Source organism: Miscanthus floridulus, chromosome 19 (genome assembly GCF_019320115.1).
Source record: "Miscanthus floridulus cultivar M001 chromosome 19, ASM1932011v1, whole genome shotgun sequence".
Lineage (NCBI taxonomy): Eukaryota > Viridiplantae > Streptophyta > Magnoliopsida > Poales > Poaceae > Miscanthus > Miscanthus floridulus.
This window is the reverse complement of record NC_089598.1, coordinates 80574774-80598543: the sequence shown is the minus strand read 5'-3', so window position 1 is coordinate 80598543 and position 23770 is coordinate 80574774. Positions and strand designations below refer to the sequence as shown.

The following is a 23770-nucleotide window of genomic DNA, read 5'->3' as shown; positions in this document are numbered from 1 at the left end:
GGATATTTTCCGACCGTATTCGAAACCGAATCCGTTTAGTGGGGTTGAGATTTGTCCGTATCCGAGTCCGGATATCCAACATCCGATACTGTATCCGTATCCGAATACTCAAATCGCATATTTATGATGTCGATATTCAATCGTATCATATCCGACATAGTTGACACTATCCGTATTCGAATTCGAATCCGGACAGAAATATGAAAACAAATGTAATATCGGTGATATTCGTCCGTATCCAATCCGTTTTCATCCTAAATGCAGCTGCGTGGTGAACAACCTGTAATTGGGCTGTATGACCTGTGCAATTGGCCAAATTCGATTTAAACTTTCAAATTAAAAGTAGAAAAGTAGAAAACGGTCAAAAAAAAAAAATCTAAACCGTTTTCTATTTTTATATTTGAAATATGAAACATCTTAAATGTGAAAATGAAAATGGTAAAGTCGAACGAGAAAATACGGAGAAAATGATGCGGTTCGGTTGAGGTTCCGTTTTGATCCTTAGTGAAGTAGTAAGGTTACCAAGACCAAATCACCGAACCAAACAAAAAGGCCGAAAGGCAAATCGAAAGCAAGTACTAAGACAGCGAGGAAAACAAAAATTAAAAAGAAAAGCTCCCCCAGCCCCATCCAAGAACAAACACCGCGAAGCGAGAGGGAAGATGGAGGCATACTAGCACCTCCTCGCCCCCCCACCTCCGTCCTCTTCGATCCCGTCCACCCCGCGCGCCCCGGCGCCCCTCCTCGCCGGCGGGCTTGCTGGGTCCAGCGCTCCTCCTCCTCCTCCTCCTCGGCTGTGCCGGCTGGGGCGGCGGCGGAGGGAACTAGGTAAGGCGGAGGGAAGGGGAGGTTTGACGTTTGAGGTAGAGCGGAGCGGCAGCGGCGATGCCGTCGCACGCGGATCTGGACCGCCGGATCTCGCAGCTGCGGGATTGCAAGTTCCTGCCGGAGGCGGAGGTTAAAGCTCTATGCGAGCAGGCCAAGGCGATCCTCATGGAGGAGTGGAACGTGCAGCCCGTGCGCTGCCCCGTCACTGTCTGCGGCGACATCCACGGCCAGTTCTACGACCTCATCGAGCTCTTCCGTATCGGCGGCGACGCGCCCGACACCAACTACCTCTTTATGGGCGACTACGTCGGTCAGTCCCCCCGCGCGCGCCTATCCTAGTCCAGACTCGTTCTTGGTTCCGGTCGATCTGTTGATTTGCATGGTGGTTCGATCTAGTTCTCTGGAGACTGTTATTTGGTAGAAGTATTAATTTCAATAGATCGTGCTTGGGAACTAGATGCTCAAGCTGATTATGGATAAATGGATGGGGTTATTGATAATAAATTGATTGTTCAAGCTGATTTTGGCTTCCTCACTGTTGCTTCATACATAAAAAAAAGTTCTTTCGGACGTTATTATGCGATGGATTAGTCGATTTGGTATCTGTTAAGTGACTTAAAAAACTTCCGCAGATTAGCAATTAGAGAATGTTTCTGGTTACTGTGCATAAGAAGTTCAAAGCGTGATTCTTTTTAATTTTATGGCATAGATGTGTGTTCTCTACTGATTGTACACTACACTATTGCTCACACTGATTGTACATGTAAAGCATTCTTGAATAGTTGTGATGAATTTACAAGTAAGAACCTTGTCTGCAAAACATGATTGTTATGTCTGCAATTTCTATGGACCTAGGTCACCTAGCATTAGCATATGGGCATACACACAAACAGGACGTGATTCAATTAAACTTTCCTGCAATTTTTTATGTGTTGTGTCCTAGTGCTGTGCAATATTAGACGTGTTTCAGGAAACACTACCTTTTCCAGTTAACTTGTCAAGGTACTAGGGAAGCTTCCTGTCTTTATATCTAAACTTTCTATTGCTTTTGATAGTTTTATTTGTTTCCATACCACAGTTGAGTTGACTATGGGTTTTTTCTGCAGACCGTGGCTACTACTCAGTGGAGACTGTGTCGTTGTTAGTGGCTCTAAAAGTACGTTATAGAGACAGAATCACAATATTGAGAGGAAATCATGAGAGCAGACAAATAACTCAAGTGTGAGTTCCTATTCCTTTAGTTGAACTCTAGAGCAGTACAGAATCACTAATTTCAGTATAAGATTTTTTTTTATCGCAGTCACTGAAAACATGAGGGCATTGTTAAGTAATTTTCCCTTAAATTATTACTACCTCCGTTCCAAATTGTTAGACATTCTAACTTTTCTAGATACATTGCTTTCACTATCTATATAGACATAGTGTATATCTAAGTGCGTAGCAAAAACTATGTATCTAGAAAAGTCAAAACGTCTTACAATTTGGAATGGAGTAAAATTCGAAATGGGTTTCCTGGACACTGAGTCCATACTAATGAATTCTACAATGGACTTAAAACTTAAGAGTTCTACTGTCAAGTGAATTAGGGAAATCGTTCTTTGTTTCCCAGCCATATCATTACTTCTTTGCAATGCTCAGGTTCCTAAAGCATTTCAGCCTTGTTTACTTCATTTTTAATTAACGATGCGTGTCTAAGATAAACTGCATGTCTAAGATAAACTACACAATACTTCCGTGTTCAATCGTTCAAGGGCATCAGACATAATAATTGGACTACATATGTGATCATGTAGCTGCTGTGAAATCAAATCAATTTTTTGTATTGTTTTCTTGAGCATCTTATTAGTTTTGTTATACTAGAAAGGGGTCTAATGAGCTCCATAACCTAGTTTCAGCTTCAGAAAGTCATAAGCTGATACTGAAGTTGGCTACACAGGCTTCTCTCTCTCTATCTTGATTCTTGAGAATTGGATTTTAACATAACTTGCACTCTGCCTCTATCAAGGTTCAAAAAAATGCTAGGTGCTAGGCAGGCGCTAGCCTATTGATTAGCGCCTAGGAAGAGTAAACGTAGATTAAACACGATTAAACGTTTGTGTTTTTTTTAATTTTGTGATGCTGAGAGCAAGATGAGCAGTAACACAACTAGAAGTAATAACCATAGCTGTTAATTGCATGTCAGTGAACATACCTCTTGCTGCACACTTGTTTTTGACATTATTTCCTTTCCTCTTTGGCTTCTTGCATTCAACAGCAGCTAACCATCAAATAGAGACAGTTAATAATCTAAAAACCAGAAGAATCAAATAATAGGTAAAGAGTAGAAACTCATCTATGAGAGGCAGCTCAATATTGTACATGCACCGCCAAGCTTCCAAACAACAGGGCAGCAGCACAAGGCAAAAGATCACAAGAAAATATACACACAACAGTCACAGTTCATCACATGGCTTAATGGTCCACAAATTAAATAGCAGTACAGCACACAATAATGATCTTATGGTCCACACACAAATTAAAGATAAGTAGATAACTAGATATTAAAATTTAGATAACTTGGCAGCATGTTGCCATCATGCGAAGGAGAAGCAAGGGGGCAGAGGGTCTGCACCGGCTGCGCTGGCAAGTTGAGCTCAAGCTCTGACGGCTGGAGCTGGGCTGGGGCTCCCCTCGGAGCGACGGCGTGTCGCCGCGTGCAGACACGGTGAGGAGGAGGAGAGAGGTGAGGTCGAGAATGGACGACTGGACGCCTGCTGTGTGGTTGCTCTGTTTTGATCGCACGCCTATTCCTTTCCCCCCGCCCGTGCGAGCAGATTTCCTGCGTTCGAGACCCGCCCACCCGCGCGCCAGCCAACGCCTAGGGCGCTTTTTTGGCGCGGAAGCGCCGCTTAGACGCCGCATCGCGTGCACGCGCCGCGCCGCGCCTAGCGCGGAATTGGCCGCACAGGCCCCAAACGACACAGTGGGCCAGCGTTTAGCACTTAATCGCGATTATGCGTATGTTTAATCTCGTTTTTTCGAACCTTTTTAGTTAGAGTGAATGTTGATTTGAGATGGAAAAATTTTCTAGACTATTGTAGATTCAGATGTGGATAACTGACAGGATATAGAATTCCGAACCTGCAGCTGCAGATCACCGGGTCTGTTTTCCTAACTGTAGGATATATAGTGCATGTTTATCAGACCTAGGCTTAAACTCTTGACAACAATCCCCACATAAGATGAAGGACCTCTCTCGTACACATTCTTATGTATCCTTCCAAGCCACGCCCTGTTTGCATGCCTGTCAGTCCTTGATCTTCAAACCAGTATCTAGATTAAATTTTTTTGAATTGAATTATCTGCTAGCGCATTTTTTTTGGGGGAAAAAAGAAAACCCAATATAGATTTCTGTTTCACAGTTTGAACAACCAAATCAACTGCATAATGTTCTGGTTAGTTTATTTAACAATTATTTGATATTAATTTGTTGACCTCTTTATGGAAGGCGAGTGTCTCAGCACGTCTTATAGACACAATCAAGTTTCTCTGTGGGATGTTTAATGGACTAATCAGGTGTCGATGCTTGGAAAGGATGTTTTGGGTCATGGCATCACATGCTTACTACTGAAACCATTATTACTTCAGTATATAAAACAGACACAACTCTGAAGTTTACTTACAATAAACAACAATACAACACACTTTGCCATGAGTTATACATTGGTTCAGCTGTTTTGTTGCATTGGCCTACATTGTGAAATGCAACTATACAAACGCGCCCAAAGTGCTAGGGTGCTCTTTACATCAAATGTTTGGCTACAGGTATGGCTTCTATGACGAATGCTTGCGGAAATATGGAAATGCAAATGTGTGGAAGTACTTTACAGACTTGTTTGATTATTTGCCTCTCACAGCTCTTATAGAAAACCAGGTTTGTTCTCTGGTTATGTTGTAGTACATTGGTATGAACTTGTGATTCTGTTCTGTCTACCTGACAAAAGCTGAAAATTCCATTTTGCAGGTCTTCTGCCTACATGGTGGTCTCTCTCCATCACTGGATACATTGGATAATATCCGTGCCCTTGATCGCATACAAGAGGTTGGCAACAAATTCTCCATCATTACTGTGAACTAGCTACTAATTATGGATAATTATACATGTCACACATTTTGAACTGTAGACTATTCTGTGCACATCTTTCTTGTGAATTGGGGTTAAGGATCCTGTTTCTTTTGAGATATCTATGTTGATCGCTGAAGCCTGAATAGACATAACAGGTCTGGTTGTCAAGACATAGATAGTTCCGTTTATTAAATATATCTGTTAGGTAGGTTAGTAAGGAAGAAGAGTGCATGCGGGATCCCCTTATGTCTTATTGGTTAACTCGGGAGATTGAACCTTTTGTTTTGCATCTGCATGGACCAGAACACATTCTTGTCTTGTTGTGAGAAGAACCTTAGAAACTGAGTCCAGATTTCAGAATTATCTGTTCACCTTGTTGCAGTTGGGTTGTTTCCTATTCTGACCAGATGATATACTCTGCGAGGAAAAACAGAAGTGATTGGATCCAATTTCTAACTTTACATGATACTTTACTTCCTAGCTTAGTTGCATTGAGAAAGAGATTTAAGGGCTGTTTGGTTGCCTGGCTTAGATTTTGGACCAGCTAGGGATAGCCAGGCTAGGTAGAGAAGAGGCCAAGAGGGGGCTTTGTTCGGTTGCATGGCTGTAGAAGCCTACGATATTTCAGCTATTCGGTTTCTTGACACTGATTGTTCTTAAATGATTTACAAATGATCTCTCAATTAGGCTTTAAGGTATAAATATCATAGTTCTTGTATATAATATTTTGTTGATTATGCATTCTGCTTTCCTTGATTAATATTTTCTCTGTTATTTAAAATGGCTGTAGGTTCCGCATGAAGGACCTATGTGTGATCTTTTGTGGTCTGACCCGGATGACCGATGTGGGTGGGGAATTTCACCAAGGGGTGCTGGATACACATTTGGCCAAGATATTGCACAACAATTCAACCATACAAATGGGCTAAGTCTTATTTCAAGGGCTCATCAACTTGTAATGGAAGGGTTCAATTGGTGCCAGGTTAGTATCCCGCATGTTCGATTCTACCCATTGTTTTTTTTTAATTCAGAGTTCTGTTTACCAAACTGTCATGGCATTTTTATTAAGTACATGAATCTATTCCTGCAGAAGTTTCTGAGGATCCTAATTATCGATAAGAATTTCTGTTGCTATACATAAGGAACATTGATCCTAATACAGCCAATGTTCAAAAAGGCGCTCGCCTAGGCGCGCTTATGCGCTAGGCGGAGGGGTGCCGCCTCGCCTAAGGGGGTAGGCGGAAGAAAGGCGGCCTGACCGCAGATCCAGAGCGGCAGAGGTGGCGAGCGCGGCTTGGAGGAGGCTAGCGGCGGGTACGGCCGGGAGGCAGGGCCTTTAGTCCGTGGCAGAGGAGTCGGGGACGTTGCGCGGTGGTGGCAGCCGTGGCAGGGGAGGCGGAGAAGCAGGGACAGGGGCGGCGGCAGGTGCGAACGGCGCGGAGGAGGCGGGGACGGGGGCAGCAAGCAGCACGGAGGACGGGAGAGGCAGGGATGGAGGCGGCGGGCACCGCGGCCAGTCGTGCGGTGGATGATACGAAGGGGTACAAAGGGATAGGGTGGAGGATGAGGTTAGAGATAAGGCTTGCTGCTCAGATATGGGCTTAGGCTGAGGCTGAGCCTCTAGCAGCAAGCCTCCAGCACCCCTTCGTATCATCCACCGCCGCTGAGGCGGGGCTGTCACTAGCAGGTTCCCACGGGTAGCTCGCTGCTGCATGATCTTAAGGGCTTGTTTGACAAGGCTCCCAGAGCAGCTTCCTGGATAAATCTAGGAGCTCTGCCAAATAGTTTTTTTTTTACCAAGAAGTGATTCTATACTGATTCTGTGAAGTGATTCTCTAAAATGAGCTAGGGCCTAGGGGGCTAGGAGCTGAAAGTAGTTTCTCCTGATTCACTCCACACAGTCACTAAACTCACTATAAGCATGAAGTTTATCATAGAGAAACATTTTCAGTTAGGGAATCACTTCTCTTAGAGAATTAGCTTCCACAGTGAATCTGGAGCAGGAGGAGCACAGGCCCTAAATCACTCTTTCATCTTCCCCATCTCCAATCCCAAGGTGCATGAGGTGGGTTTGGCTGGTCCAATTGCGTGCATGTGGTAGTGGGTACATCAACTCTTACATGCGATACGGTTTACATTAAAAACCAAACAAAGGTTGTAATCACCCATTCGAGCTCTGTTTACAGTGTCATCTGATATTTCCATTTATGTGACTTAACGTCACCAAACACCATCTTAGTGGCCAAAGCTTTAGCAGTTAGATTGCATGGTTTCTAAGCATAATTTATTCGCTGATGGAGGACATAATTATTCCCTGAAAGAAAAGATTGATGAAGTGTTTATTTATGAGAATACATGGATCACTCCATTACATAAGATATAGCTTGCTCAGAAACAATGACATTGCAATAAATGATGATTTATCCATGTATTAGAAAAGCAATAAGGGACAATGCATTACCCCCATGCATTAAGTGTGTGATTGGTTGCTTGTACTAGTCTTGAACCAGCATTAGGCTTTACGTGGCACAACCCAAACGAGCAATATGTTAGGGTGTGATTGGTTGCTTAGCCTTAGCCTGCATTACAGCTTATGCAATACAACCCAAGCCTGTAGAGGTTCCATGTATAAGCAAGATGTGTTTGGTTGCTTACATTGTATTGTAGGTAGTCATCTCTATGTTCCAGTAAAGGTTCCATGTTTTTAGTAGAGGTAGGGAAGGCGACAATATTTTATTTTTGTATGTCCATTGGCTTGTGAAAATCTGCATTGCTTAGTACCACCAAATCTGCTGTGCAAGGCTGCACAAGAGTCTTTGGGCAACCAAACACAGCTTGACTGCATGCACTAGCCTAGATACAGGCTAATCCAAGCAGACTCTTAGCACATCTGTTTTCTCTTACCTATCATGTGAATTTTGCGTTTCTCCTTCCATCACAGGCTTAGCAAACCGCTGCTTATTAAATGGAATAGAATCTTGAATTTTTTGTATTGTGTGATGCAGGATAAGAACGTTGTGACAGTGTTCAGCGCGCCTAACTACTGCTACCGATGTGGGAACATGGCTGCAATCCTCGAAATCGGTGAGAACATGGATCAGAACTTCCTCCAATTCGACCCAGCTCCGCGGCAAATTGAGCCGGACATGACGCGCAAGACCCCAGACTACTTTTTGTAATAAGCATGTTGGCTTCTTTTAACTACTCTACCGCAGCGCTTGCGCCTGTAGATCTCCTTAGAAAATGTGTTCCCTCTAGCCGCTTTGTACCCCCTCATTCTTTTGTGTGGAGATTTTGTTGCCGCTTCTCAGAACATAGAGGATGTTGAAAGTACATGGCATTGGGTTTTCCTTTTTTCCCCCCTCTTGTATCTCCATTTTGTATGATTCTGAGACAAGAAAAGAGAAGCTGCAATAGAATTGTCTCGAAATATATTCTGTTTTGTCTAGAAGAACATAATATGTGGCTCAAAAAAAAAAGAGAGGAGGGAAATATGCAGGAAATGGACCCGGTGTTCCGTTGTGTCTGTGTATTGTGACGCTTTGCTAGGTGATATTTTTCAGTGCTGTTTAACTCAGATCTGAAGCAACATGGTCGTTCAACCTACAACATCAGCTCACCGTCGAATGTTGCCCAGGCTGTTAAGATGCTGTCACTTTTATGTGTCAACAGTTCGACATAGTTGTGCAATGTGTACTGACTCTTGCAATGCTTTCCAATAGGACATCATTGTATAAGGTCAGTCACCACGCCGCGCCAGTGCAAACCGATGCTAATGCCATGCTGGACCTTGATGGTTAAGCCTGCTTCTTTTCAACAGGAAGCCAGGAACTGACCAACGCCGGCATTGAGTTTAGCAGGCAGCTGGCAAGTGACGGTGGAAGTCTGGAAGGGGCAGAGTGTCATGATAAGCTACAAACGATTCCAGCTTTTGTCACCTTTTTTCCTCGGCTAAAGTAAACAAGGTACAGACATTTGATTGAGACTTAAACAATGCCTCATACCCCACCTGCGCCATGTTTTCTTGAGCAGAGCCGCTGGTTTGAGATGAACCGTGTGGAAAGTTCAGAGACGCCGAACGGAGTCCAAATTGGTCGCTTTTCTGTCTGTCACGAGCTGTTGTTGTGTAGTGGTGGGTACCGGCCCGGGATTAGGCGGACATTGGTCAAGAATAGACGCAACAAACTTATATAGAGAGACGCGTCGTGTTGACCTGCTGAGAGCATGACGAAGAATCGAATAATTCCGAAGCTAAAGATGTTGATGTACGTACTCATAACAAGTTTGAAAACATAGCTGATTAGCTTCTCCCCCCCCCCCCCCCCCGCCCCCACAACACCCCCCACCCCACCCCCTCTAATTTATAATTTTCTGCTCCTGATTAGTTTCTTTTTTCTCTGTTTATAATTGAACTGCTCTATGAAGCTAAGAGGTTACTTTTTTTTTTGCATCACTAAAAGAACAAAGCCGCTAAATCCTGGAACAAATCCAGTAAAATACGAGCACCCAAGGCAAGTCAAACAGTTCCACCACACGGAACCTATGCTCAGTTCGCACAAGAGGTTACATTTTGGATATACTCTGTAAAACACTTGCACAAAAGTTTCCATGAGTAGGTGTGTAACCATAACATATCACCACGAATTCTAAATCTGTTCTTTTCCAAAGAACTCATGTGAGCGCACTTGCCTAGTGGCAAATATACCACTTTGTCCAAACTCCAAACCTGACCTTCCCATAGCTCAGTCCATGGATGATAATGCATTGCAACCTGAATCCTATGCGCGCTTCCCACCATTCTAAGATAACCCTAAATATGCGCCTGCTTCTCCTGACGAACATTCGTCTGCTTCCACGCAATTGATAGTAGTTGTAGCATCTACCATGAATGAGAGCTTAGCCAGTCTTCTCCTCACGTTGACTCATCTGCTTTCGTTTGTCTCGGCCTATGATTTCCTGTCAGCGGGTTCTTCTCTCTCTGTAGAGCACAGCTTGCTCCACTCGCCAGATGGCACTTTCACCTGCGGCTTCTACAGCATCTCTCCCAATGCCTCCACTTTCTCCATCTGGTTCTCCAGATCATCCAAAAGAACCATCGTCTGGAGCGCGAATCCTCTCCACCCTGTGTACACCTGGGGATCCAAAGTCGAGTTAGATGTCGAAGGGAGCATGGTTCTAAAAGATTACAATGGCCAGATTGTGTGGACCAACAATGTGAGCGTTTCAAATGCTGGACATGATGTTCAAGCTCGGCTATTGGACACTGGGAACCTCGTTGTGAAGGGCAAAGATGGTGCCATCCTGTGGCAAAGCTTTGATTCTCCAACTGATACCTTGTTACCCACTCAGAGAATTACTGCTCCTACAAAGCTGGTCTCTACTAACAGGTTACTTGTTCCTGGCCACTACAGCTTCCATTTTGACGATCAGTACCTTCTTTCTCTGTTTGATGATGAGAAAAATATTTCTTTTATCTATTGGCCAAATCCAAGTATGACTATCTGGGAGAAGCTTAGAGTGCCATTCAATAGCAGTACATCTGGGGCTCTTGATACCTGGGGACATTTCCTTGGAAGTGACAATGCAACCTTCACAGCTGCTGATTGGGGTCCTGGGATCATGAGGCGGCTAACACTGGATTATGATGGCAACCTCAGATTATACAGTCCTGAATATGGCAGACAGAACATGGTCGGTCACATGGATGGCATTTCCTCAGCTCTGCAAAGTACGCGGTCTGTGTGGTGAAAACGGAATATGTGTGTATACTCCTGTGCCAGCTTGTGCGTGTGCCCCTGGTTTTGAAGTCATCGACCCAAGTGAGCAGAGCAAAGGCTGCAGACCAAAGACCAACATCAGTTGTGATGCACAGATGGTGAAATTTGCTAAGCTACCCCACACCGATTTCTTTGGGTATGATATGACTGCCCATCATTTTGTTTCTCTTGATTTTTGCAAGAACAAGTGCCTGCATGATTGCAATTGTAAGGGTTTTGCATACTGGGAAGGAACTGGTGATTGCTATCCAAAGTCTGTTCTTCTTGGTGGTGTAACCCTGCATAACCTTGGTAGTACTGGTACCATGTACATCAAGATTCCTAAGGGATTAGAAGTGTTGGAGGCCTCAATTCCGCAATCACAACCTTTTGGTCCCAAGTATGGTCCTGACTGTAGTACAACAAATAAATACTTCATAGCAGATTTTCTGGATATGCTTAAGAGAGATCAGAGTGAATCAAAGTATCTGTACTTCTATGGATTCTTATCAGCAATATTTCTGGCAGAGCTAATGTTTGTTGTATTAGGATGGTTATTTTTGAGGAGGGAGCGCATGGAACTGGGAGGAGTATGGCCAGCTGAGCCTGGATATGAAATGGTAACTAATCATTTTCGCAGGTACACCTACAGAGAGTTGGTGTCAGCAACCAGAAAGTTCAAGGATGAACTTGGGAGGGGAGCATCAGGCATTGTATACAAAGGGGTCTTGGAAGACAACAGGGCAGTAGCTGTGAAAAAATTGGCAGAAATAAACCAAAGTGAAGAAGAATTCCAGCATGAACTGGCTGTGATTAGTAGGATTTATCATATGAACCTAGTGAGAGTTTGGGGATTTTGTTCCGATGGTCCACACAGGATATTGGTTTCTGAATACTTTGAGAATGGTTCATTGGATAAATTCTTATCTGACATAAAGAGTTCGGAAATCTTACTTTTATGGAAGCAAAGATTTGATATTGCGCTAGGGGTGGCTAGGGGATTGGCGTATCTTCACCATGAGTGTTCAGAGTGGGTCATCCATTGCGATGTGAAACCTGAAAATATACTGCTGGATGAGAACTTGATGCCAAAGATCACCGACTTTGGCCTTGCAAAGCTTCTGAGCAGACGTGGATCCAACATAAATGTTTCAAAGATCCAAGGAACTAGAGGCTATCTAGCACCTGAATGGGTTTCTAGTCTCCCGATTACAGCAAAGGTTGATGTGTACAGCTTTGGAGTGGTGCTACTGGAACTACTAAAGGGAGCCCGTGTTTCAGACATGGAAAATAATGAGGATGAGGAAGTGGAGATGGTCCTTGGAAGGATAGTCAGGATGCTTAATGAGAATCTGCAGTTGGATGGCACTGAACAATCATGGATCCCTGACTTCATTGACGCTAGACTGAATGGCGATTTCAACTATCTGCAAGCAAGAATAATGGATGATGCTGGTTGTTTCATGCCTGGAGGAAGATAGAAGCAGACGACCTACCATGGAAGATGTAGCGCAGATGCTTGTTTCCGTTGATGAAGTTACTAACGCAACCAGAGCGGAAGGAGCTGTTTAAAGGTCTGCATCCATACGATTAGTAGTACTAAGGGTTATACATATATCCTGCTGTTTAAATCCTGTGTCCATACGACTATTGTAACGATAAAATGCTAGCAGTATCATTTGTTGCCATGTTGTATAATATAGCCGGAAAAAAATAACTGCTCCAGCATTTGCATGAACTCATTTTATTTTTACCCAGATGTAATCGTGTGCAGATCAGGTCAGTGTAGTGCCATGCTTATTTCAGGCAGTGAGAGAAGGACATACCCAATCTCTGTTTTTTTTTTTGTGTGTGTGTGTGTGGATAAAACCACTCCCCATAAGGATTGATAAGGTAATGAACTAATCCTCAAACAACTGAAACATTCGCCACAGAGCATGAAAACTCGGAGGGGCAGTGCAGCACTACTGCATAAATACTGAAGATTGCAAGCCCAGCTTAGTCTGAATCCTAAACAAAAATCGCAGATAAGATACTAAATGGAGCTGCACAACGATGCTAAACCTACGGCAGGCATATCAAAGTCCCAATATGCCAATACAACATTGTTCTGTTTTATAATGGTGTCATAACAAGTATGACATGTGCACACGGCAGGTGAGGAGCCTTGATGCATCGAAACAAGGAGCAGTCAGGTAGCACCAGAGATGCAGGGAGGCTGCAAGCAAATCTCAGCTAACTGCTCACCCCTAGGGCTCATCTTCGCGTGTCTTGAGAGCGGGCATCGGTTCATACTCATCCGGTGAAATGGGATTGCAAGGCTAGAGGTTTGGAGATCCAGGGCATGTAGGCTCCCTCATGGCATAAGTTCTGCAGAAAAAAAAATGAGAATAAATTTAACTTCAGTCCAAAGGCATGGAGAACATCACATTTTCTTTAACATAATACTGCCAGGCATTCATGGGTCAGTCACCAGAGATCTGAAAGAATGAGGCACTGGCCACTATTGCGATGCACGAAACAAATGAAGAAACAAATATCCTCCTTGTGTTTGCAGAAAAATTGAGGTGAATTTGAAATGGATTACACAGCATCATGAAGCAGGCAAACCATTAAACCAACATATTATGGACGATTTGTTTACAAACACTGTAGCTGTCAGCAAGAAACAGTTTTTTTTCACTAATTGGGTGAAATCTCTTCACAACATTTTGCTATCTTGAAAAGAAAAGCACATGTGAATAATTTCAGATTAACTAATTTTCAACTCCACCAGCAGAGACCTTAAGCACTGGGAAGTTTAAAAAAAGGGTGGTAAACTTAGATCACCTCCAACCAGAAGAAGAACTTTCGTAGTAGGCTCAGTCTCTTATCACAGTCAGCTGAGTTTATTTGTACGGCTAGATCTGCATGATTAACTAAATATGAGTCTTGCTCGAGAAGTACTAAAATGAAATCTATCAATCAATTTCATTGGTAAATAGAAACTTGCATATATATAATTTAGCATCACAGCATTGAAATAACAGATTGCACCTTACTCGAGAACTACTAAAATGCAATCTTCAACTGATATCATGCCAGATATTCAATTCATAAAATACAAGTTCTGTGTCACAACATTGAAAGCATGGCCTTCAATACTGCTATAGAATCATGAGATGATGCATTACAAAATGCATGGGTCATATAGGCATCACATACATAAAAATTTAGATCTCAGTTTAGAGAAGAAAGCCCACAGGTATCTCCATTACATGTATAACATAAAAAAACTATGGTAAATAAAACCAGGACGAAGCTAAAGCTACCTAAAAATTCAAGGTCTTATTCTCTGTGGTTGCTATATATCATGTTATTGTGGTTATGAAACTAAACAACAAAAAAACTTAGTTCATTTCCAAATGGACACAAATGATTTATACGATGGAGGAAAGACTGAGGCCTCCAGAGTTTCCTTATGTGGTAAGAGTTATATGATGAAAGCATACATCACTTGCCTAATGCAGCTCAATTGGAAAATGAACAATTGGACTACTAAATGCTTCTCAACCACCTGATCAAATAACAGGAATCTGCCTTTTACTTTTGTAAACCAACACTACTTATTACAACTCATACGGATAGCAGGATATAGTGGCTGGAGATGGATAGAAATGTGCTCAATTAACACGTCAGGACAAACAAGTTCCCCTACCAAGCTTTGTAATTATACCTGGGTAATAATCGAGATATGACAGCCCGATTGCCTCTGTAACATAGCGCTTTGATGCACTTCGCAAGTGTCTTTGTCTGCTCACAGGCTTCCGGTCAGTGGCTTTTCTCCAAAGCTCTTCGTATTCGTTTTGATCATATGGTTGACTTAAAACAGCATTGAGTTTTTCATCAAATGTATATGAACCACCGTAACTGATAGCAAGAGGTGTTGCTTGTTCATCTTCACATGCCTGGGCCAAAAGGCAGCTATAGAACAGGCAGCATCATTTGAAGAGAACCAGAAATTATGCAAAAGAATCTTACATTTAAGTCAGATGGTTCAGCATAAAGTACAAGGCCACGCTCATCTGTGCAAATAATATCCTGACCATCAATGTTCTCTGAAGAAGGTGCAGCCATTTCATGTTCAGAAGCAACTTCGTTAGCCGGTGCAAGCCCACAATCATATCTTTGCATGGTGTAGTCTTCCTCCATGTTTTCATGTGTAGACACCAAAGGCAGTTCATTTGTGGAACTGCCAGTTCTCCATTCATCATATCCAGCTGGCATATCTTCTTCTCGCTCATATACAATGGTGACACCTGGTTCTGGCTCAATAACCATGAAACCATCCTTGAACTTCACAAGGCTCAGAAATAACTCATAAGATTCATCGACTGATGAGGTCGTGATCTTCTTCTTCTTCACATATGATCTCTTTGGTGAAAAGGAGCAACTCACATTTCTGCTGGCAGCCTTGACCGCTTTTACATCAGGCCGTTTGCCATCTGGAATGCCCGAACTTGTGCGCCGTGAATGCTTGGGAAAATTTGGGCTACTTTTGCCCTTAGTATTTCCATAGGACGTATGATCCTCCTCATACCGTATAGAAAAGGGCAAGCCATGGTCGCCCTTTGGCACATCAAGGACATAGGTATTCCCATCTTTGCTTAAATGTTCAAGGAAAAGTCTATAACATGGATCTATTTCAGAACCATGTCTACCAATTAGGCCCCCAAACAACTTGCACTTCTTGGATGATGATCCGTGCACAGTTTTCTTGCTCTTCATCGCCAGATCCCTAGATTCAAGATGGGTTTCTTATGTGCCAACAATGATTCATCAGTAACTGAAGGAAAAAAAGAACACAAAATCAGAGGGCAACAACCAGGCAATTCTTGCATGCAAAATTGCATACTATGGGAACATTATTGGTAGCCAACAGCATCATGCAATCTGACAAACGATCCAATGTCACTAAATAATGTGATGAACACGTAAACCTCAATGTATCCTAAATACTTGACACTTGCCGCCCTGAGCTGGGGGAGGTAAATTGGAGCCGATCTATTAAGCACAGAAATATATAAAAAAAAACGGAACCTAAGTTAACCACTTTTTTTTGCCGTTTTGGTTATTTTGTTTGTACGAAATGAATTTCTAGGCCAGGGATTTCTGTAAATCGCATTTCGGAAACAGAAACATTCAGTGGTTAACCAACACTACGCTTGATGCCGTCAACAGGTGTCAGACTAGGCAGCTACAGTACATAGTAAAGTCACTGAGGCAACGAAGATCGCAAGATCAGAACTTGAATGAGAAAAAGTGAAGATAAAAATGCAAGTGACTCTGCCTGGGCGATGGAAGAAGAGGGCACCTGCTTGCCTGCTGCCCTGGCGGGGGATCGGCAGCGTGACCTGCGCAGCGAGGGGCGCAGAAACGGCGGCGTGGCGCGATGCGGCGGCCGATCTAGACGAGCATGTTGACAAGCCGGCGACAATGTGGCCGCGGCCGGGGGCGAGGGGTGAGGTGATGGCTTGTGGGCCGGTGGGCTGGGGCGACTGCTCCACCACGGTGACGAACTGCGGTGCGGCCGTGCGGGTAGGCAGCACAACCTCTCTTTGTGACGGTGTCGGCTCGAATTAAGTGCTGATAGCCGATAGTTAGCATCCATGCCGGGCTTCGCTACGAATTGAATTACTAGTGCTTTTGCAGTAGCGATGGAAAAAAATTAATAGAATCCGATTAGTGTTTTTTAGGAAACCGATTAGTGTTATTACAATGTTTTACAGGTTAACAGGAGGCAACGTAATTTGGAAAAATATAACAGTTTTGTTAGATGTATTGGACTTGGAGAACCAAATGGAGAAAGTGGATGCATCGGAGGAAATGTTGTTGAAGCCAAAACGTATGAATCATCAGGCGATTTCGTCCTGTATAACCGGTGATAATACAGATTACAGAGACCATTAGGCGCTGAACTCAACGTGGTCAAAACAGTCGATAGGGGAGTGAATGCGTGCCACGAGGTGGTGCTGAGATATAAAAAAAAACAAGTCATCTATATGCATCGGTGCTGATTGAATAAAGTACTATTTTCTTCTCACGTGAAGGCAACGCATGCTAAAAAAAATCTTGTACTGTTGAGTTAGCCCCATATAAATTCAGTATCAATGTCGACACTGTGTGCAATGCTTTAGTTGGCATCAGAGATGTGGCATAAGCGTGGTGATTTCAGAATGAGCTATATTGTGGCCAGTCTTATGGGGGCACGTTTGTTTGTCTAGACTGGACTGGCTCGTGCGGATGTGTTGGATTATTTTGCTCCGGCAATATCTAGCAACGTGAGATTTATACTGGTTCGGGACGCGGTGGCGCGCTAAACCTTACTCCAGTGGTGCGGCTGCTCTTGTATTCGTATGCTCAATTACAGAGGTTGTTGCTCCTAGCTACATAGTAGATTGGAATGGTGGAAGATGGATCGGTCCTAAGCCCGAGGTCCCTACCCTCCTTTATATAGGCAGATGAGGTAGGGTTACAGAGAGGGTAATCGGGTTAAGAGATTGGATTCCTCGTTTGTTACACGATATGCGCAAGCTATCGTCTAAATACGCTTATCTTAGTTTGCCTTAATTTCCACGTTGGTCGCTCACGTCAGCCCTTGCAGGCCTCCTTCTTGACGGCTGCTGGGCCGATAGCCTGGTGGTGATGATAAGCTAGCATGCAACTTTAGCCTTAGGGACGTCGTAGACCCCCTGCAAGTTCTGTGTACTGTAAGTACCAGTGAGCATTTTCATCGGGTACCGAGGTATTGAGCAGCACAGCCAGATATTCCCAAGTATTGAGGAGCTAGTATGTTGTCATTCGAGTACCAAGAGCATTTCTCGGGTGACGAGAATCTTCTTCAAGTATCGAGTGGGGCGATGGTACACCATACAACAGGGAACGTGGCCCCATGGCCGCTGTGAGCGCCTAGCTCAGGTGGTACACCCTATATCGAAAAACGTGATTTCCTGGGTGTAGCCCTCGGGACGTTGTCAACGCCACGTTCGGGTGGTGGCACCCGATAACTGGAAGCGTAGCCTCCAGGACGTCCGTAGGCGCCATGTTAGGGTGATAACACCGTTGTACTCAGGAAGTCAGTTCTCGATGTATTCCGGCGTGTATTTAGTGGTTGCGCATCATTAAGTCCTAGTCGTAGAACAATAATGAGGACGGGATAATTGCACCACCGTTGCTCGTACATCACTATGCCAGTTGGTTTTTATGGTGACCCGATTCGGGTCGTTTGTTAACAAACACTATGGGCGTCACATTTTTCTTCGAAACCCGTTAAGTAACGCGATCTCGAATTTTCATGGGCCTCATTAGTGAAAAGAGAGAGGTCATTGTCTCAGAGTGCTAAGGCTAATATAACATCATCCCAGGTCGGGAACTACTATGGGCGAGTAACAAACACGTGAGCAGCTATGGGCAGTTGCGCATGTTACTCTTCGAGTAGGTAACGGGTAGAACAAGTGAAAGTGCATCTAGCCCTTTAGTGGGTTTTGGATGATTGAATGACAACGTGATTAAAGTACTAACCCGTTTGCTAAGTGTGGACAGGTAATAGGTTATCTCACAGGTACTTAGTGAAAGCCAAAATGATGTGTTGTTGTATAAACAATCTAGTTCAAGCACAAGACAACAATGCAAATGGAATTCATGTGAAGGCTTATTTATTGTGGGATTTCCAATGTACTATGTGAAAGCAAGCTCGTGATTATTAGTTAATGAGACATGAGGGATTGCATATGGAATGGTCTCATATTTGAAGCTTGCTAAATTAAAATGAAAAAGATAACAATACATATGAATGGATGATTCAACAACAAGATGTGACTTGATGGCTTGAGATGGTGAAGATAGCAAGGAAAGGCTTCGAGGTACTAAGCAAGGGTGAAGGGCAAGCGACGGCTTGGCGGCCGAAGAACCTAGCTAGGGTGAAGAAGAAAGTACTTGCATTTAGTTGAGGTACTAATCAAGCTAAAGATGGTCATATTGATGTGAAGAATCAAATCTATAATGAAGTATTTAATGGAAGTGACTTGATACATTTGGGATTATTCAAATCTGATGAATGGAATCAAGTCACATGCTCAAGATGGCTATGCTCAAGTGAAAAGATCAACATCAACTTGTTAGCACCCTTACTTGATGAAGATTGGAAGGGACGGCATCAATTCAAAAGAAATCAACTCAAGTGGTATAAATTCATTTTTCCTTTGATCTTGAGTTTAATAGGTATGCCGTACTATTAAGAGGGATGCATCATATTGATAGATAATGTTTCATAAGTGCTCAAGCCAACCCATGTGAGTTTTGAGTATTTGAGCAACAAAAGAGCTAACTGATTTGTTGCTGGTCTGGCAATACCGGACGTGTCCGGTATTCACACCGGACGTGTCCGGTATTTGTCCAGCAGCTGTAAAATTGTTGTTCTCGGGTTGGTTCATCGGGAGTTCCGACGTAGGTCGGGAGTTCCGACGGTCGGGAGTCCCGGCATGGGTCGGGAGTTCCGACGTCTCGCACTTCAACTAACTTGGAGGGTTCACTGTCCTGGTCATACCGGACATGTCCGGTATGAATACCGGACGTGTCCGGTATGGATGACCAAGAAGCCAACGGCTAGTTTTCAAAAGCCTTGAAGGTCGGGAGTTCCGACGGTCGGGAGTTCCGACATGCGTCGGGAGTTCCGACACCTCACTAACTTTAACTCAGTTACATGTTTTTCAAAATTGCTAAGGGTCGGGGGTTCCGATTTGAGTCGGGAGTTCCGACAGTCGGAAGTCCCGGCATTCTTCGGGAGTTCCGACGCCTCACAACTTCACTGTAACTTAGTTACCGTTGGCGCAGTATGAGTCCGGTATGCATATCGGACATGTCCGGTATTGCAACGGCTATAAAACGGCTAGTTTTCCAAGGGGGCTATAAATACCCCCAAGCCTCCACCTTTGGAGGCTGCTGATTCTGCTGAGATAGACACACGTTTTTGAGCCTTGCCAACTCTCCTAAACCCTCTCTTAGTGAGTGTGTGATCCAAATTGCAAAATCAATTTGTGGGTTGAGAAAGAATTTGAAAAAGAGAGCAAGCCACCACTTGAGCACTTATGCATATTGTCAATCTCGTGATTCGCATTTGTTACTCTTGGACTCTTCGGTCCTAGACGGCTAGGCGTCGCTGGAGAGCAACCGAGAGATTGTGGTTGCTTCGGAAAGTTTGTAACGGTCGATTCCGTCGCCTCGGAATCATCTAGTGGAAGGAGGAAAAGGAGTTGGAAAAGACTCCGGCTAGAGTGACCTTCGTGGTACCCTCTAGGGCTGACCTTTGCTGGGTCGCCCACAGCCCCCTCAACGGAGAGTAGGACTCGAACGAGTCCGAACTTCGGTAAAACAAATATCATGTCATAATTCGCATTTCATTTGATATTTGTGTTGCTTTAGCTATTCTGCAGGTTCTCTGTGTATTTTACTATCTCTAATAGTTTCCTGCAGTTTGGATTGAAGATAGAAATCAAAAGGAGCAAGTTAGGGGCTGTTCCACTGAAGTCATGAATACCGGACACGTCTGGTATACCTACCGGACACGTCCGGTATTAACCCCTGTGCCAAACTGAATTGAATTGTATTCTAACTCTTTGGTTGCAGGCGTTTGGCTCCTAGATTCATTTAGTATCTTTTATATACTCTGTGGCTAACTTGTGAGGAGTGGTACTCTTTATTTGGAGTTTCCATTTTTGGAAACTCACTTTACTAATCGTTTCCGCTATTAAAGGTGTTAATTTTCAGAAACGCCTATTCACCCCCCCTCTAGGCGGCATCATAGGTCCTTTCAATTGGTATCGGAGCAAGGTTCTCACCTAAAGCTTCACCGCCGTGAGAAAAGGATGTCGACGCCTATCAAGTTGGAGCCGGTGCTTCTCCAAAATGATGGTTCAAACTTTCTAACTTGGTCAATACATGTACTCAATGCTTTTAGAGATATTAGTCCTCTTGTTGAGCATATTGTGGATGCAAGCATACCTCTTCCTATAGTTGATTGGAGCAACTACAAAAATTTGTCAAAAGAGGAAGAGATATGCGTGCAACTCAATGCTCAAGCTATTAATATTATTTTGAGTACATTGAGTGTAGAGGTTCAAGATGAGGTAATCTTCAATGGACAACCACCTCCAGAGAGTGCTCATCTCATTTGGACTAGACTTTTTGATTTATATGGAAAATCCAAATGTGATGATGCATTTGAGATCGAGTCAATGGAAAGTATGTCCATTGTGTCTTCATGCAGCGAAGAAGCCTCACAAGACCTCAAGAGTGCCGAGCCGGAGCAAGAAGTGCAAGCAGCGCATGACTTGCTGTCTGCCTACATGTACCGGACGTGTCCAGTATGGCCGAGGCAGCAGACCAGCAAGCAGCTATTTGCAACGATGCTCAAGCTCGGTGGCAACCAAGTGATGAGTCAATCTCAGTATCTCATGATACTCATCACTTATGTCTCATGGCCAAGAAAAGCAAGAAGAAGAGTAACAAGAAAGATCAAGAAAAGGAGAAGGCTCAAGTGGATGATCAAAAAGAGAGTGATGTTGAAGTTGAAGACAACTACAACCTTGATCATCTCAACCATAAAGACAAGTTCATTATCATGAAGATAGTTGAAAAGAATGATGAGCTTGAAGAAGAGATAGAGAAGCAAGAGCAATCGCTTCAAAATCAAGAAAAGTTTCTCATCTCCAAATTGCAAGAGCTAAAGGCAATAAATGAGAGGTATGAAAAATTATCAATTGAGCATGCTTTAGTTACTAAATCCTCTTCTAGTGTTCCACAACTAGAGAAGGAAAACTTCGAGCTCAAGGCAAGGCTAGATGAACTATCAAGCAAGTATAATGTGCTACAAGCAAATTATGTTCATCTAAAGTGCTCTCATGAGGAAGTAGTAGAATCAAGCATTATGCTTGAGGTGGCTCATGAGGTTGTGATTACATCGGTAAAATTTTGTCAACCTCTCACACATCCACTCACTAGTACACCATCTCAATTAAATATTTCTTGTACTAATGAGTGTGCTCCTCAAGCAAGCCAATCTTCGATTGAGCTAAATCTTATAGAAAACATAGAGCTCAAAGAAGAAGTGCAAAGATTAAAGAAAGATGTGATTCGGTTGAAGGATAAGGAGAAAGCACAACCTTCTCAAGATAACCGTGATAACATGGTGAAGAAGCTTGAGAAGGGTTCAAACCTTGCTTCCTCCAAAGCCCAACAAAAGAATCACATCTCAAGCAAGGCCAACACAACCAAGAGCAAGAAACATGGAAAAAGGATGTGCTATGGTTGTAGATTGTATGGACATGAGTGGGCTATGTGTCCACACAAGAGTTGGGCCGACAAGGTTGAAGCCGCCAATCAAAAGGCTTCTACCAAGGAGGCCAAGCAAATGAAGAGTCATGGACAAAGTGCTTGTCTCATGAGCAAGAAATTGGGGCATCCTACCAAGAAATGCTCAATGTACAAAGAAGCAAGAAAGGAAGCCCAAGTTGCAACTAGAAGATGCTATGGGTGCAATGAGATGGGCCACAAGGTTGATAGATGTCCATACAAGCAAAGCAAGCATAGAGCACACAAAGGCCACATATGCTATGCTTGTAGAAGAAAGGGGCATCTAAGCTATGAATGCCCAAACGGTAAAACTCCTAAGCCAAACACATTTGTTTATAATGATATGCTTAGGAAGACCACAAATGGAGTTAGCACTAGTAAGGTGATGTGTTCACCACTAACTAATGCTAAAGCCATTTGGGTGCCTAAGCACTTGTTGACTAACTCAAAAGGACCCAACAAGAGTTGGGTACCAAAGTGTGCTTAGGTTAATGATGTAGGTACTTGGTGATGGGATGAAGGTTTCGGGGTGGTTGAGCAAGCAATTTGATAATATTCACTCAATCTATCAACCAATTCTTATCATAATCCCTTATATGGTTGACCCGAAGATAATTCAATAAACATATCATATATTTCATCCTCACCATTGGTAACAAGTACCTAAACCTTGTAGGATAGCCACTTTGTTCGTTTCGTGTTCTATAGTTCACAAATAGGTACATTTGTGAAATAATGAAAGTGGCTAATTAGATTCAATTAAAAGGAATTCTACTTTGCCATATGATGCTTTTAACGGCTCTCTAGTAAAGCAATTCATTTGTTGAGATGCAAGTTTACAATAAATACTAGAGCTAAAATTACAAGCAGTGAATTAATTGGTTCTGTCCTGAACCTATCGGACGTGTCTGGTATGGCCAGGGACAGAAAGTCAGTGCTTCTGTTCTGTGTATTTCGGACGTGTCCGGTATATCTACCGGACGTGTCCGGTATTACAGGAACCAGAATACTAATTGGATTCCAACTGAGTTTTTGATTCATATATGTTCATATATCACTAATTCACTAAGAAGCTTGTGATTTATTAAATCTAAGTGGTTTGTGAGCATCTCCCGAACTTAATTTTAAATATGGCAATTTTATTTAGTTTATGGTCAAAATAGAAAATTGACTCCCAAATTCTTAAAAGAATAAAGTGCTTGTTGAAAGTCATTCAAATTACTTGAAGCACTTATTTAGGGGGAGCTAAATTTCTATTTTTGCACCATTGTGAACTAACAAATTTATCTAGCATTTTCTGTAGTTCTTTGGATGAAAATGTATCTAGCATGATTATTTGGCAATTGAGGTCAACATAAAGATCATCATGCTATTTATCCTCTTAGTGGTGTTCCTGTGGGCTCAAGGCAAAGGTATGTGGTTACATACATATATTGTAAGTGCATTTAAGGCCCTTTGTATGTTAGAATATGCATTTGTGTGACATAGGAGAGATGTTTTTCAAAACCACTAACTAGCATGAGTAGGAAGTGTGAATTTGAAAAATTATTTGAATCTTGGTCTTTGTTACCTAGCCTTGTCATGTGATGATTATAGCTCTCCTTGATTGTTTGATTGACTAATCACACATGATATGACTTTCTTAAGTCCACAATCTACTTTGTCTCTCTCTCTCTCAAGTAAGCGAAATCTT

General features: G+C 43.1%; 2 protein-coding genes and 1 pseudogene across 2 annotated transcripts; 2 read left to right on the top strand and 1 right to left on the bottom strand.

Moving 5' to 3' along the window:
- Positions 1–579: 579 nt before the first annotated feature.
- LOC136528106 (serine/threonine-protein phosphatase PP2A-1 catalytic subunit-like) lies at positions 580–8365 on the top strand. The gene is made up of 6 exons (XM_066521005.1): positions 580–1138; positions 1935–2049; positions 4633–4741; positions 4832–4909; positions 5724–5915; positions 7939–8365. Exons 1-6 carry the CDS (start codon positions 886–888, stop codon positions 8110–8112), a joined length of 921 nt encoding a protein of 306 aa, XP_066377102.1. The 5' UTR covers positions 580–885; the 3' UTR covers positions 8113–8365.
- A 1040-nt stretch (positions 8366–9405) lies between these two features.
- Positions 9406–12480, top strand: LOC136528105 (putative receptor protein kinase ZmPK1; annotated as a pseudogene).
- A 162-nt stretch (positions 12481–12642) lies between these two features.
- LOC136529431 (uncharacterized) lies at positions 12643–16221 on the bottom strand. Its single transcript, XM_066522505.1, has 5 exons — positions 16051–16221; positions 14710–15514; positions 14405–14636; positions 13519–13595; positions 12643–13059 (listed from the first exon to the last, which is right to left on the bottom strand). Exons 2-5 carry the CDS (start codon positions 15454–15456, stop codon positions 12985–12987), a joined length of 1131 nt encoding a protein of 376 aa, XP_066378602.1. The 5' UTR covers positions 15457–15514; positions 16051–16221; the 3' UTR covers positions 12643–12984.
- Between the last annotated feature and the right edge of the window lie 7549 nt (positions 16222–23770).